Here is a 12,392-nt window from a genome sequence, read left to right as displayed (position 1 = left end):
CTCCCTGCAGGCAGCTGCAGAGAGCAAGGAGGTCTCCCTCAGCCTCTTCTTCTCCAGCCTGCACCCCCCCAGTCCCCTCAGCCCCTCCTCATCCCCAGCTGCTCCAGGCCCTGCTCCAGCCTTGCTGCCCTACTCTGGACAGGCTCCAGCCTCTCAGTGTCCTTCCTGCAGTGGGGGGGGGGTGCAGAGCTGAACACAGCACTCAAGGTTCAACAAGACCCTGTCAATAAGCCCCCATTAACAGCCCAGCTCCTTCAGTGACTCTGTGAACAGGACAAGTTTGCCACCTAGTTGGCTTCCCTCTCTCTGCTGCACCCTGCCAGGCCCCTTTCTGCCAAGCACTGGGCTTGGCATGAGGCAAAATTGCATCCCAAAGCAAGACCCAAAACCCTGCAGCATTTCTTGAGGCAGAGAAATTCAAAGGCACTAAAATTAGGAGCCTGCTCTGAACCACCCTTCTGCAAGAGCCCAGTTAAACTGCCCCGAGCCAAAACCAGCTCTCTGTCCCCACTGCATCTTGGTCTGGTGTCCTGACACAGAAGAGCAGAGTCAGACCCTTGGTGGGGGTGGAAATCAGATTGATTCTCATTCCAAGGACACTGAGGGTCCAGAGAAAGGCAACAAAGCTGGTGAGGGGTCTGGAGCAGCTGAGGGAGCAGAGGTTGGTGAGTCTGGAGGAGGCAGGGGGATTGAACCTGATGATCTCTGGAGGGTCCCTCCCAGCCCCTGGCATTCTGTGAGCCTCTTTTGTGACCACTGTCCATGAGCCCTCAGCTACCATTGTCTTGGTGATGCCACTCTTGTGCCAGCTCACAGCTCACTGTCTCTAGGGAGAGATAGAAACAGTGTGGCCAGCAGGGCCAGGGTGGAGCTCGTCCTCTGCTGGGCACAGGTGAGGCCATGCCACAAACACTGGGTTCATTCTGGGCTCCTCACTGACTCCAGGAAGGACATGGAGGGTCTGGAGAAGGTCCACAGAAGGGCAGCCAAGATGTCGAAGGGTCTGGAGAGGAGCAGCTGAGGGAGCTGGGGATGTCGAGGCTGCAGAAGAAGAGGAGGCTGAGAGGAGACCTCACAGCTCTCTGCAGCTCCCTGCAAGGAGGCTGGAGTGAGGTGGGGGTTGGGCTCTTCTGCCAAGGACAAGAGGAAATGGCCTGAAGTAGCCCCAGGGGAGGTTTGGTTGGACATGAGAAGAAACTTCTTGACTGGAAGGGTTCTCAAAGCCTGGCCCCAGCTGTCCAGGGAGGTGCTTGAATCCCCATCCCTGGGGGTGTTAGAGGCGGCAGAGCTGTGGTGCTGCGGGAGGTGGTTTAGCCCCAGGCTCGCTATGGTTGGACTGGATGCTCCTGAAGGTCTTTTCCAACCAAAACAATTCCACAATTCCCTGATTTCACCTCAGGTGACTGTGTGTGGGTAAAACACAGGCCCAGCAAGGCTCTTGGGGAGCAGGCAGCCCCAGCAGTGAGCGCAGAGCAGCTGCTGGGGTGATGTGAACTGAGTGTCGCAAGCGAGGCCGTTCCCAGAGAGGCTGCCAGGCAGGACACAAACAGCATCCCCAGCTGCAGCCTCAAAACTCAGCAACAAACAACAACCCTCCAGAGCTGAAACTCCACACAGGACACTGAAATAACAACACAAGGGGCTGTTTCCCTTGGTTCTGGGACAATTCCTCTGCCTCTCCCACTGCACCATCCAGGGGCCTTCCAAGACCTCTCTCTGTTTGCATTTACTGCTCCCATCTGCTTGCTCAGAGTCTCCCCCAGGACTCCCTCCACAGCAAAACTCTGCTTGATGTGACCTTCTCCTGCTGCTGGCTGTGTCTGTACCACAGAAGGGGCTCAGTTTTGCAGGGAGCAGACAAAAAGAGGCCAGCTCTTGATAAAAATCCCAGCTTCTGCAACCTCCAGAGCCTTCCAAACACATTTCACTTCTGTTCTTCAAGCAGCCTTGGAGCTCAGCAAGAATATTTCTGTGTGGTTTAGCATAAAGCTTTAGACTGAGGCCACAGGCAGGTTGATTTAGCCTCAATGAGTAACTCAGGAGGTTAAACCCACAGGCTGAGGGAGCTTTTCTCTCTGGCAGGGTTACTTTTCTCTCTGGCAGGTTACTTTTCTCTCTGGCAGGTTACTTTTCTCTCTGGCAGGTTACTTTTCTCTCTAGCAGGGTTACTTTTCTCTCTGGCAGGTTACTTTTCTCTCTGGCAGGTTACTTTTCTCTCTAGCAGGTTACTTTTCTCTCTGGCAGGTTACTTTTCTCTCTGGCAGGTTACTTTTCTCTCTAGCAGGGTTACTTTTCTCTCTGGCAGGGTTACTTTTCTCTCTGGCAGGTTACTTTTCTCTCTGGCAGGTTACTTTTCTCTCTGGCAGGGTTACTTTTCTCTCTGGCAGGTTACTTTTCTCTCTAGCAGGGTTACTTTTCTCTCTAGCAGGGTTACTTTTCTCTCTGGCAGGGTTACTTTTCTCTCTGGCAGGTTACTTTTCTCTCTGGCAGGTTACTTTTCTCTCTGGCAGGGTTACTTTTCTCTCTAGCAGGTTACTTTTCTCTCTAGCAGGTTACTTTTCTCTCTAGCAGGGTTACTTGTCTCTCTAGCAGGGTTACTTTTCTCTCTGGCAGGGTTACTTTTCTCTCTGGCAGGTTACTTTTCTCTCTGGCAGGTTACTTTTCTCTCTGGCAGGGTTACTTTTCTCTCTGGCAGGTTACTTTTCTCTCTAGCAGGTTACTTTTCTCTCTTACACCACTAGATGTCTGCCCAGCTTCACTGCTGGGCTGGAAGCTCTCTAGAGGAAAACACGAACAGGATGAGGAAGTTGCTCAGCTGGCAGCCTGCAGGGTGAGGAAAGGCAAGGAGGTGTTTACTGGCCAGAGAGTTGAAACTAAAGCTGCAGCAGGCAGAGGCAAGGAAGGAAATGGGAGAGAGGTGAATGCCCTGAGCCTGCTCAGGCTAAGGTGGTTTGACAACAAACCAAAAGGAGCAAATACATCTGAGGGGGTCTTTTAGTCAAGCTACTGAAAGAAGCTTGAGGCTACTTGAAAGAAAGGAGATGTTTCATTCACATCCAGCCACAAGGAAGCAGCAGTGTCCTGCTGGGCCCAATGCTTGCTGAGAACAGGCTGCTTGCCTTAGAAAGGGATGGAGAGAGAAACTGCATTGATGAGGAGAAAATTTCTCTGACAAAGGCACACTTCTGGCACCCATTTCCTTTTTTCTGCTACTGCAAAGCCTCCTGTGCTAGGCAATGCTGAGCAACGGCGAATCCAAGCACTGCCAACTGTGACTGAAGCTGGAAGAGAGGAGATTGAGACTGGAGGAGGAAAATCGTTAGAGTGAGGGTGAGGAGACACTGGCACAGGTTGCCCAGGGAAGCTGTGGATGCCTCCTCCCTGGAGGTTTTCAAGGTCAAGGTCAGGTTGGATGAGGCCTTGAGCAACCTGGGCCAGGGGAAGGTGTCCCTGCCCATGGCAGGGAGCTGGAACTGAATGGTCCCTTCCAACCCCTTCTAGGATTCTCTGAGTCTCTGGCCTTGGAGATGCTGGGCTAACAGCTCTGAGCTTGGGCTGAGAACACCACAGCCCTCCTGATGGTACCTGTAAGCTGTTGCTGGAGCATCTTTAAGGTCCCTTCCAACCCAAACCATTTTCTGAATCTATGATTTCATGCTGAACTGCTCCTATCTATCCTTCTTTATCCCAAGAAATCCATAAGCCTGGCCTCAGCTTGAGCTCTCCAAGATAGCAAGCCCTTGTCCTGCCCAGGGAACATGGCTACCTGGAAGCACTGGCCCAAGATGAGTCAGCCAGGGTGGAAAAGAAGAGCAGAGAGGATAAGCACAAAAGGCATTTTGGGATTCCAAGCTGTTGTTTGGATGAAGATATTTTTGACACAGGCTCTCTTTCCTGCCTCCAAGCAAAACACTTCAGTGGAAAGAAAAACCTCAACGTGTTAAGGAAACTGAAAGTCATCTTCTTATCTGCTCCTCAGCCTCCTCTGGCACAGCAGCCAGCTCGCCTGTTTCGCCCCGATAGGCACCCACTGCCCGACTTATCAGTCCCTTATCTGCCAGGTGGAGGCAAGAGGAATTCCAGAGGAAGCCATCAGGAGCCTGTGCAAACACTCACAGGGGGCTGAGCAGGAGGAAATGTGGCTGCAATTAGCAGAGCTGCTGCTTGACACCTCACTCTGAGACCTGGGAGCGGGCGTGGGAGCGCTCCGAGGAGTACCAAGAGGAGCTGCATGCACTCAGCCTCCGCGGCTGCGGGGAAAGGAGGGGCTTGAAAAGGGCACTCACAACTGGGAACTTTTACCTAGATCCTCCTCAATCCCCAGCTGCAGCTTCTTGCCCTCCATCTTCTCGATGTCCTCGTCGTTGAACTTGTACCACTCCCCTGTCTGGGGGTCCTTGACGTGGGCGATGTAGTGCCCGGAGTAGGCGCTGACGCCTCGGTGGATGAGGACGGCGCTGAGCTCGTAGACGTAGACCCCATCTGGAAGGGAAGCAGCAGCCACATGCCTCAGGGCTCCTCAGGGATTCATGGAATGGGTTGGAAGGCATCTTACAACCTCATCCAGCTCCAACCTCGAAGCTCATCCAGGTCCGACCCTGCCTTGGCACAGGCAGGGACACCTCCCACTAGCCCTGGTTGCTCCAGGCCTCATCCAACCTGGCCTTGAACACCTCCACAGCCTCCCTGGGCAACCTGTGCCAGTGTCTCCCCACCCTCACTCTCAAGAATTTCTTCCTCATCTCCAGTCTCAATTTCCCCTCCTCAAGCTTTCATCCATAGAGCTTCATGTTCCCAGACTTGGAAAAGGTGAGACACTGGCACAGGCTGCCCAGGTTGGTTGTGGATGCTCCCTCCCAGGAGGTGCTCAAGGCCAGGGGTGGATGAGGCCTTGAGCAACCTGGGCTAGGGGAAGGTGTTGGGAACTAGAGGACGTTGAAGGTCCCTTCCAAGCCAACCCAGTCTAGCATTCAGTGACTGGCACTGAACTTGCATCACTCCAAGACCTCACCAAGCAGGCCGTGGCTTCCCTAGTCCACTTCCCGAGGCAGTGATTTGAGACACAGGGCTCAAACAACACTTTTCCAGCCACAAAAACAAAAGCAGGTTTGGAGACCTCCTTCCAGCTGCCAGGTAAAGCCAAAGACCACAGAGCACACAAAACTCACTCTTCTGTTCCATGAAGGGCTCCATGTCAAGCAGCTCGGAGAAGCCAATGTAGGTGTTCAGCTTCTTCTTGTGGCCTGTTTGTCTGCGTGGAGGCAAAGCTTCAGCTCAGATGACAGCACCCACAGTCCCCACCTCAAGGCACCTCCCTTGAAAGCCCTCCAAGCACCCCCAGAGGAGCTCAGGGACGTGCTCCACCCGTCCCAGCAAGGCAGGAGGAGCAGCAGGCTGCGGTGCGAGGTTACCTGTCGAAGACAAAGCGCATCAGCTGCAGGTTGAGGGTGCAGGGCAGGCTGAGCAGCCTGATCTTCCTGGTGGCATTCTGCTTGCTCTGACAGGTTTCACAGAAGTAACGATTGTCCCCTTCCAGCTTTTCTTCCTGAGCAGCGAGGGGAGGCACAAAGAAAGGCCCTGAGAATGGGTTACCGCTGGAAGGCAGCCTGAGCGACTCAACAGCTGGAGGCTGCCGAGCGCGGAAGTGCCTTTAACCGTTTAGTGCCCTCCCAGGCTGCTTCCCAAAAGCAGCTCCTGGTTCAAATTTGGATGCATCCTGGGCTGCATCCAAAGCAGCCTGGCCAGCAGGTCGAGACAGGTGAGCCTCCCACTGTGCTCTGCTGAGATCTCACCTGCAGCACTGTGTCTCCCTTCTCCCAGACACCCAGGGACAGAAGCAGAGACACAGCCTCAGACTGCAGCAGGGCAGGTTCAGGCTGGATGTTAGGAGGAAGTTCTACATGGAAAGTGATTGGCATTGGAATGGGCTGCCCGGGGAGGTGGTGGAGGCACCGTCCCTGGAGGTGTTTAAGAGGAGGCTGCATGAGGCACTTAGTGCCAGGGGTTAGTTCATTAGGTGAGAGGTTAGACTCGACCCTGGAGGTCTTTTCCAGCCTGGTTAATTCTGTGATTCTGTATCCACCCCAAACACAAGAGGGCCATGGACCTGCTAGAGAGGGTCCAGAGGAGGCCACTAAAGGGATGATCAGAGGGCTGGAGAACCTCTGCTCTTAGGACAGGCTGGGAGAGCTGGAGCTGTGCAGCCTGGAGAAGAGAAGGCTCCAGAGAGACCTCAGAGCTGCATTTCAGTACCTGAAGGAGACCTGGGGAGGGACTGTTCAGAAGGGCCTGTGGGGACAGGATGAGGAGCAGTGGTTTGAAACTGGAGCAGCTGGACATGAGGAGGAAGTTCTACACAGTGAGGGTGGTGAGACACTGGAACAGGCTGCCCAGAGGTGTGCTTGAGGCCCCATCCCTGGAGACACTCAAGGTCAGAGTTGCTGTGTCCCTGTGCAGCCTGCTCTGGCTGGAGGTGTCCCTGCAGCCTGCAGATGACCTTTGATGCAATCTGTGAAGCTGTTAACTGCTAACCCAAAGCTGCTCTTGCTTTCAGGAGAACCTGAGATTGCATCAAGCCCTATTCCTCCTCAGGCTGCTCTCTAGACTGCCAGGTTTGCTCCCTGCTTGGCTGAGTTGGTTTGTACCGATGAGCTTTACTTAAGAAAATGATTAAATCATCCTTTTAGGAGGGAACAAGTTAATGTAAAGCCACATTCTAGCCTGGAGAGGACAACATTCCTGTGCTCAGCCACACCAACATACCGGTTTGGCTGGGAAGAGACCTGTAAAGCTCATCCAGGCCAATCCCCTGCTCCCAGCAGGGAGAGCTGCACCTGGAGCAGGTTGCTCAGAGCCCAAACAGCCTCACCTGCAATGGTGCCAGGGGTGGGGCAGCTCCCACCTCTGGGCAACCTGGGCCAGGCTCTCACCACCCTCAGGGTCAAACATTTCTCCCTTCTCTCCACCTGTTAGTTCCAAACCATCACCCCTTGGCCTGGCACAACAAGCCCTGAGAAAAGTCTGTCCCCAGCTCTCTGACTGTCCCCTTTAAACACTGCAAGGCCACCACCAGGTGGTCTCCCTGCAGCTTTCTCCAGGCTGAACACCCTCAACTCTCTCAGCCTGGCCTCACAACCCGAGGGTCACTACTGTGCTCTCCTCCAGACCCTTCAACCTCTAAGAGTCGCTGCCTATGCCCAAGTAGGTTTGAGGGCAGGCTCAGGTGGGAGGAGACCTCCGGGCAGCCTGAAGCAGGTCACTGGGCTGTTTTGCTTGGAGGAGGAGCAGGCAGGCTCCACGCTGACCCTCTGAGGAGCTGAAGGCATGCACACAGACCAGTCTGCTCCCACAGCAGCCCTTCCACAAGTGGAACAACCGGTTTGGGTTTGCTGAGAGCATCGGCGAGGCTGCTGCCCGAACAGCTCAGGGGCAGCCACTCCGGGGTTAGCTCTGGCCTAAATATTTGCAGTTGAATTCACACCTCAGACCTTCAGCCTGCTGGACCTGAACTTAAGATCCAGGCAGATTTTCAAGTGGACTTAAGAGCCCTTGCAGCTGTTCCTGCGCTGCTATTCCAGGCCCTGCCCAGTAAGCATTTTGGAGGGGGAATGTCTGCTGTTGCTATGCAGATGAGCACCCAGAGAGCAGGCACAAAGAGCCCCATTCTCAGGTGCTACCCTTGACAAAGCAGCAAGAGGCTTTTTTTAGCCTCTGGGGACTTGTCCTCCATCCTGCCCGACTCCGTTGGAATTAACCATGCAAGTCTGAAGTGCTTTTCTCCACTCAAAACACCTGCGCTTTGACTCAAGCCTCCCTTGCCGACTCCAGAGACAGAACTATCTCCTCTGGGCTGCAGCTCACTTACTTCACTCCCATTGCTGACCTCCAAGGCTTGGGGAGGAGGAAGGAAGGAAGGAATTAAAACACCTTGCTAAGAATAACCAAGAGCCAAACCTCAGCCAGCTGCTCCTACCTTCAGGAATTCTGTGATGCAGTCTGTCAGCTGCTTGTGCCCTTGGATGTTTAACTCCAGCTCATAGAACTTAGATAAGAGCTTGGACTCTCTGCCACACTGATTGCAACTGGGGAGTAGAGAGAGAGAGAAAAAAAAACGATTAAAAAGAGAAAGATAAAAGCAGATGAGAGGAGGAGGAGGAGGTCCATTGGGTCCTGTGAACTCCCCAGAGCTCTACAAGCATGAGACAAAAAGTTCAGCCAGGCTTAGTGGGAGTCAAAAATCACAGCACAAAAGCTCTGCAAGGTGGAAACAGAACAGCACCTACTGGGGAAAAAGTGGAGCTTACAACTTGTGCACACAACTGGAACCCTGCAATGTGTTGGAAGGGACCCCAAAGCTGAGTCAGTTCCAACTCACCCCCCACCTGCCATGGGCAGGGACACCTCGCATTAGCCCAGGCTGCTTAAGGTCTCATCCAGCCTGGTCCTGAATACCTCCAGGGAGGTTGTGGAGCACAGAATCACCCAACGTGATCTTTGATCACGTTGGGTGATTCTGTGCTCCACAACCTCCCTGGGAAACCTGTGCCAGTCTCTCACCACCCTCACCCTACAGGGGTCAGTTTGGGGTTTTTTCACTCCAAGAAGGACACTGAGAGGCTGGAGCAGGTATTTAGAGAAGGGAGATAAAGCTGGGGAAGGGTGTGGAGAGCAGAGCTGGGGAGGAGCAGCTGAGGGAGCTGGGGGGGGGTTTAGACTGGAGCAGAGGAGGCTGAGGGGAGACCTCACTGCTCTGCACAGCTCTGAGGGGAGACCTCACTGCTCTGCACAGCTCTGAGGGGAGACCTCACTGCTCTGTACAGCTCTGAGAGGAGACCTCACTGCTCTCTGGAGGGAGACCTCATTGCTCTGCAGCTCTGAGAGGAGACCTCACTGGTCTCTACAGCTCTGAGAGGAGACCTCATTGCTCTGCACAGCTCTGAGGGGAGACCTCATTGCTCAATACAGCTCTGAGGGGAGACCTCATTGCTCTGCACAGCTCTGAGGGGAGACCTCATTGCTCAATACAGCTCTGAGGGGAGACCTCATTGCTCTCTACCGCTCTGAGAGAAGACCTCATTGCTCTGCACAGCTCTGAGGGGAGACCTCATTGCTCTGCACAGCTCTGAGCAGACCTCATTGCTCTCTGAGAGGAGACCTCATTGCTCTGCACAGCTCTGAGAGGAGACCTCATTGCTCTGCACAGCTCTGAGGGGAGACCTCATTGCTCTGCACAGCTCTGAGGGGAGACCTCATTGCTCTCTACAGCTCTGAGAGGAGACCTCACTGCTCTCTACAGCTCTGAGGAGACCTCATTGCTCTCCACAGCTCTGAGGGGAGACCTCATTGCTCTCTACAGCTCTGAGAGGAGACCTCACTGCTCTCTACAGCTCTGAGAGGAGACCTCATTGCTCTGTACAGCTCTGAGGGGAGACCTCATTGCTCTCTGCAGCTCTGAGAGGAGACCTCATTGCTCTGTACAGCTCTGAGAGGAGACCTCATTGCTCTGCACAGCTCTGAGGGGAGACCTCATTGCTCTCCACAGCTCTGAGGGGAGACCTCATTGCTCTCCACAGCTCTGAGAGGAGACCTCATTGCTCTGCACAGCTCTGAGGGGAGACCTCATTGCTCTCTGCAGCTCTGAGAGGAGACCTCATTGCTCTCCGCAGCTCTGAGGGGAGACCTCGTTGCTCTCCACAGCTCTGAGGAGACCTCATTGCTCTCTGCAGCTCTGAGAGGAGACCTCGTTGCTCTCTGCAGCTCTGAGGGGAGACCTCATTGCTCAATACAGCTCTGAGGGGAGACCTCATTGCTCTCCACAGCACTGCGAGGAGGCTGGAGTGAGGTGGGGGTTGGTGTCCTCTCGAGCAACAAGTGACAGGATGACAGGAAATGGCCTCAAGTTGCCTCAGGGGAGGTTTAGGTCGGACATGAGGAACTTCTTCTTGAGGGTTGTCAGAGCCTGGCCCAGGCTGCTCAGGACACTGGAGGGGTTTCCAAGCTGTGGTGCTGAGGGCCACAGCTGGGTGGCCTGGCAGTGCTGGGCCCAGGGTTGGATTTGATGATTTGAAAAGTCTCTTCCAACCAAAACTATTTCAACTTCCAGTTTTAACTGGATTTTTTTCCTGAAGGGATTAAGTGCAGCTGGTGAACTCCACCACCAGCAGCATGGGGAAACCTAAAAGCCAAACACCTCTTACAACACATTCAGAGCTTCACAGAATGCTTTGGGTTGGAAGGGACCTTGAAGATCATCTAGTCCCAACCTCCCTGCCAGGGGCAGGGACATATTCTGGCAGCTTGCCTGCCTGCTGGGGTTGTGAGGAGAGCTTATTTCATCCCCCTCAAACTCATGGACCTGATGGACTGAGTCCAGAGGAGGGCCACAAAAGTCATCAGGAGGTTGGAGCAGTTCTGCTACAAGGACAGGCTGAGGGACCTGAGGCTGCTCAGCATGGAGAGAAGGCTCTGGGGAGGGATCTGCTGGAGAGGGTCCAGTGGAGGCTATGAGGATGATGAGGGGACTGGAGCAGTGCCTGGTGAGGAGAGGCTGAAGGCCCTGGGGCTGCTGAGAGGGGATTGAATCAATGTCTATAACTACCTGAGGGCTGGGGGTCAGGAGTGGGGGACAGGCTCTGCTCATTGCTGCCTGGCACAGGACAAGCAGCAATGGATGGAAGCTGCAGCACAGGAGGTTGCAGCTCAACACAAGGGGGAACTTCTTGACTGGAAGGGTCCCAGAGCCCTGGCACAGGCTGCCCAGGGAGGTTGTGGAGTCTCCTGTGGAACCTTTCCAGGCCTGTCTGGATATCTTCCTGTGTGCCCTGAGCTAGATTGGATGGTCCTGCTCTGGCAGGGGAGATGGACTCAATGATCCCTTTGGGTCCCTTCCAACCCCTGACATCTGTGAGCTGTGATCTAACAGCAGCCTGCCAGTACCTGAAGAGGGCCACAAGAAGGCTACAAAGGGACTGTTGGCAAAGGCCTGCAGGGACAATGGCTGCAAACTAGAGCAGAGCAGATTGAGATTGGATGTGAGGAACAAGTTCTGCACCACGAGGCTGCTGGAACACTGCAACAGGCTGCCCAAGGAGGTGGTTGGGACCCATCCCTGGAGATATTCAAGGTAAGGCTGGACAGGGCTGGGGGCAACCTGCTCCAGTGGAGAATTCCCTGCTGACTGCAGGGTGGGGTTGGACTGGATGCCCTTTGGAGGTCCCTCCCAAACCAGAGCATTTGCTGATTGTATGATGCAAACTGCTCCCTGGCCCAGGCCAAGCACTCACACGGTGACATAGGCATACTCCCCGCAGAACTGCTTCTGCACTATGTTTCGGACATCAGGGTTCTTTTGTTTGGATAAAGTATCTTCCAGCAGAGACATGAACAGCTTCGAGAACTCCTGAGCGTCCTAGAAGAGAGAAAACAGGCCCATTAAGCACCCCTCAGCAGCACAAAGCCCCATTGCAACCACGCTGCTAATTTGCTGCTAATTAGCCTGAGCTCCACTGCAGCCTGTGCCCTGAATAGGGCGAAAAAGAGCAGGCAGGAGAACCGAAGAAAAGGAGGAATGTGGCTCAAAGGAGCTGAGCTTCCCCCTGAACATGAGAGACTCTGGCTCCTGGCCAGCCACTCTGGGTGGTTTGACTCCTACCCTGCTCCATGCAGGGCTCTGGAAGGAAAAAAACCCAAACCTCCATCCCTGCAGAGCTCCTGTTCTGTGCTGCTCCTTCCTCGAAGCTCAGCAAGCAGCAGGACCTGTCCCAGCTTGTGTCAGAGGTGGGAGAAGAAGCCCTCCCCCTTACCCCCCCAAAATGAGAAGCTGCTGCGTGGATTTGTGCCTTCCTACGAGGCTCAGAGCTCCCCACACCCATCTCAGGCTCTTCCTGTCCCACCCTTGCTCTCCTTTGCTTCAAAAACAAGCTTTGGCCTCTCCCAGCTATCCTTCGGCGTGGCCTTCCCTCCCTGAGGAAGCCCTGGGGCTTCTCTTCCAGCATTCCCCCTCCACTTCCCAACCTGTGCCCCTCCCCTGAGCCCTCTGGCTTTGGTGACAGCCCCACAGGACACTCACCCTCCTCTAACTGCACCTCCTCTGCCCCACATGCTCACACCGGACCTTGGCTGGCTCCTCTTGACCCAACCAGGGCTCTTCAACCCCCCTGAACTACCCATCTGGGCCCAGCAGCCCACGAAGCACCTGCTGAAGGACCCTCACAGGAGATTCAGCTCCCAGCCTGCACACTGCTGGGGCTGACCAAGCACAGACAACACTCCTCACCCCATCCCTCTGCTCCTCCTGACCTCCCTGTCCCCAGCCCATCACTTCCTAGGCTCCTCCTGACCTCCCTGTCCCCATCTCATTGCTTTCTGGGCTCCTCCTGACCTCCCTGTCCCCA

At 54.7% G+C, this 12,392-nt stretch overlaps 1 protein-coding gene across 5 annotated transcripts in view; it reads right to left on the bottom strand.

Moving 5' to 3' along the window:
• USP48 (ubiquitin specific peptidase 48) overlaps window positions 1-12,392 on the bottom strand; it is a 59,672-nt gene that overhangs the window by 40,226 nt on the left and 7,054 nt on the right. For all 5 annotated transcript variants that reach the window (XR_010308609.1, XM_064172366.1, XM_064172367.1 and 2 more), the window contains exons 5-9: window positions 11,283-11,407; window positions 7,973-8,081; window positions 5,412-5,545; window positions 5,169-5,251; window positions 4,303-4,482 (exon numbers count right to left, since the gene is read on the bottom strand). Coding sequence is in view for 4 of the 5 variants with exons in the window: in XM_064172366.1 (XP_064028436.1) it covers window positions 4,303-4,482; window positions 5,169-5,251; window positions 5,412-5,545; window positions 7,973-8,081; window positions 11,283-11,407 (631 nt within the window). In the remaining variant the exon portion in view is untranslated. The remainder of the gene's footprint in view (window positions 1-4,302; window positions 4,483-5,168; window positions 5,252-5,411; window positions 5,546-7,972; window positions 8,082-11,282; window positions 11,408-12,392) is intronic.

This window comes from Pogoniulus pusillus, chromosome 36 (assembly GCF_015220805.1).
Source record: "Pogoniulus pusillus isolate bPogPus1 chromosome 36, bPogPus1.pri, whole genome shotgun sequence".
Lineage (NCBI taxonomy): Eukaryota > Metazoa > Chordata > Aves > Piciformes > Lybiidae > Pogoniulus > Pogoniulus pusillus.
The sequence above is the reverse complement of the archived record's forward strand: the minus strand, read 5'-3'. Positions and strand labels throughout refer to the sequence as shown.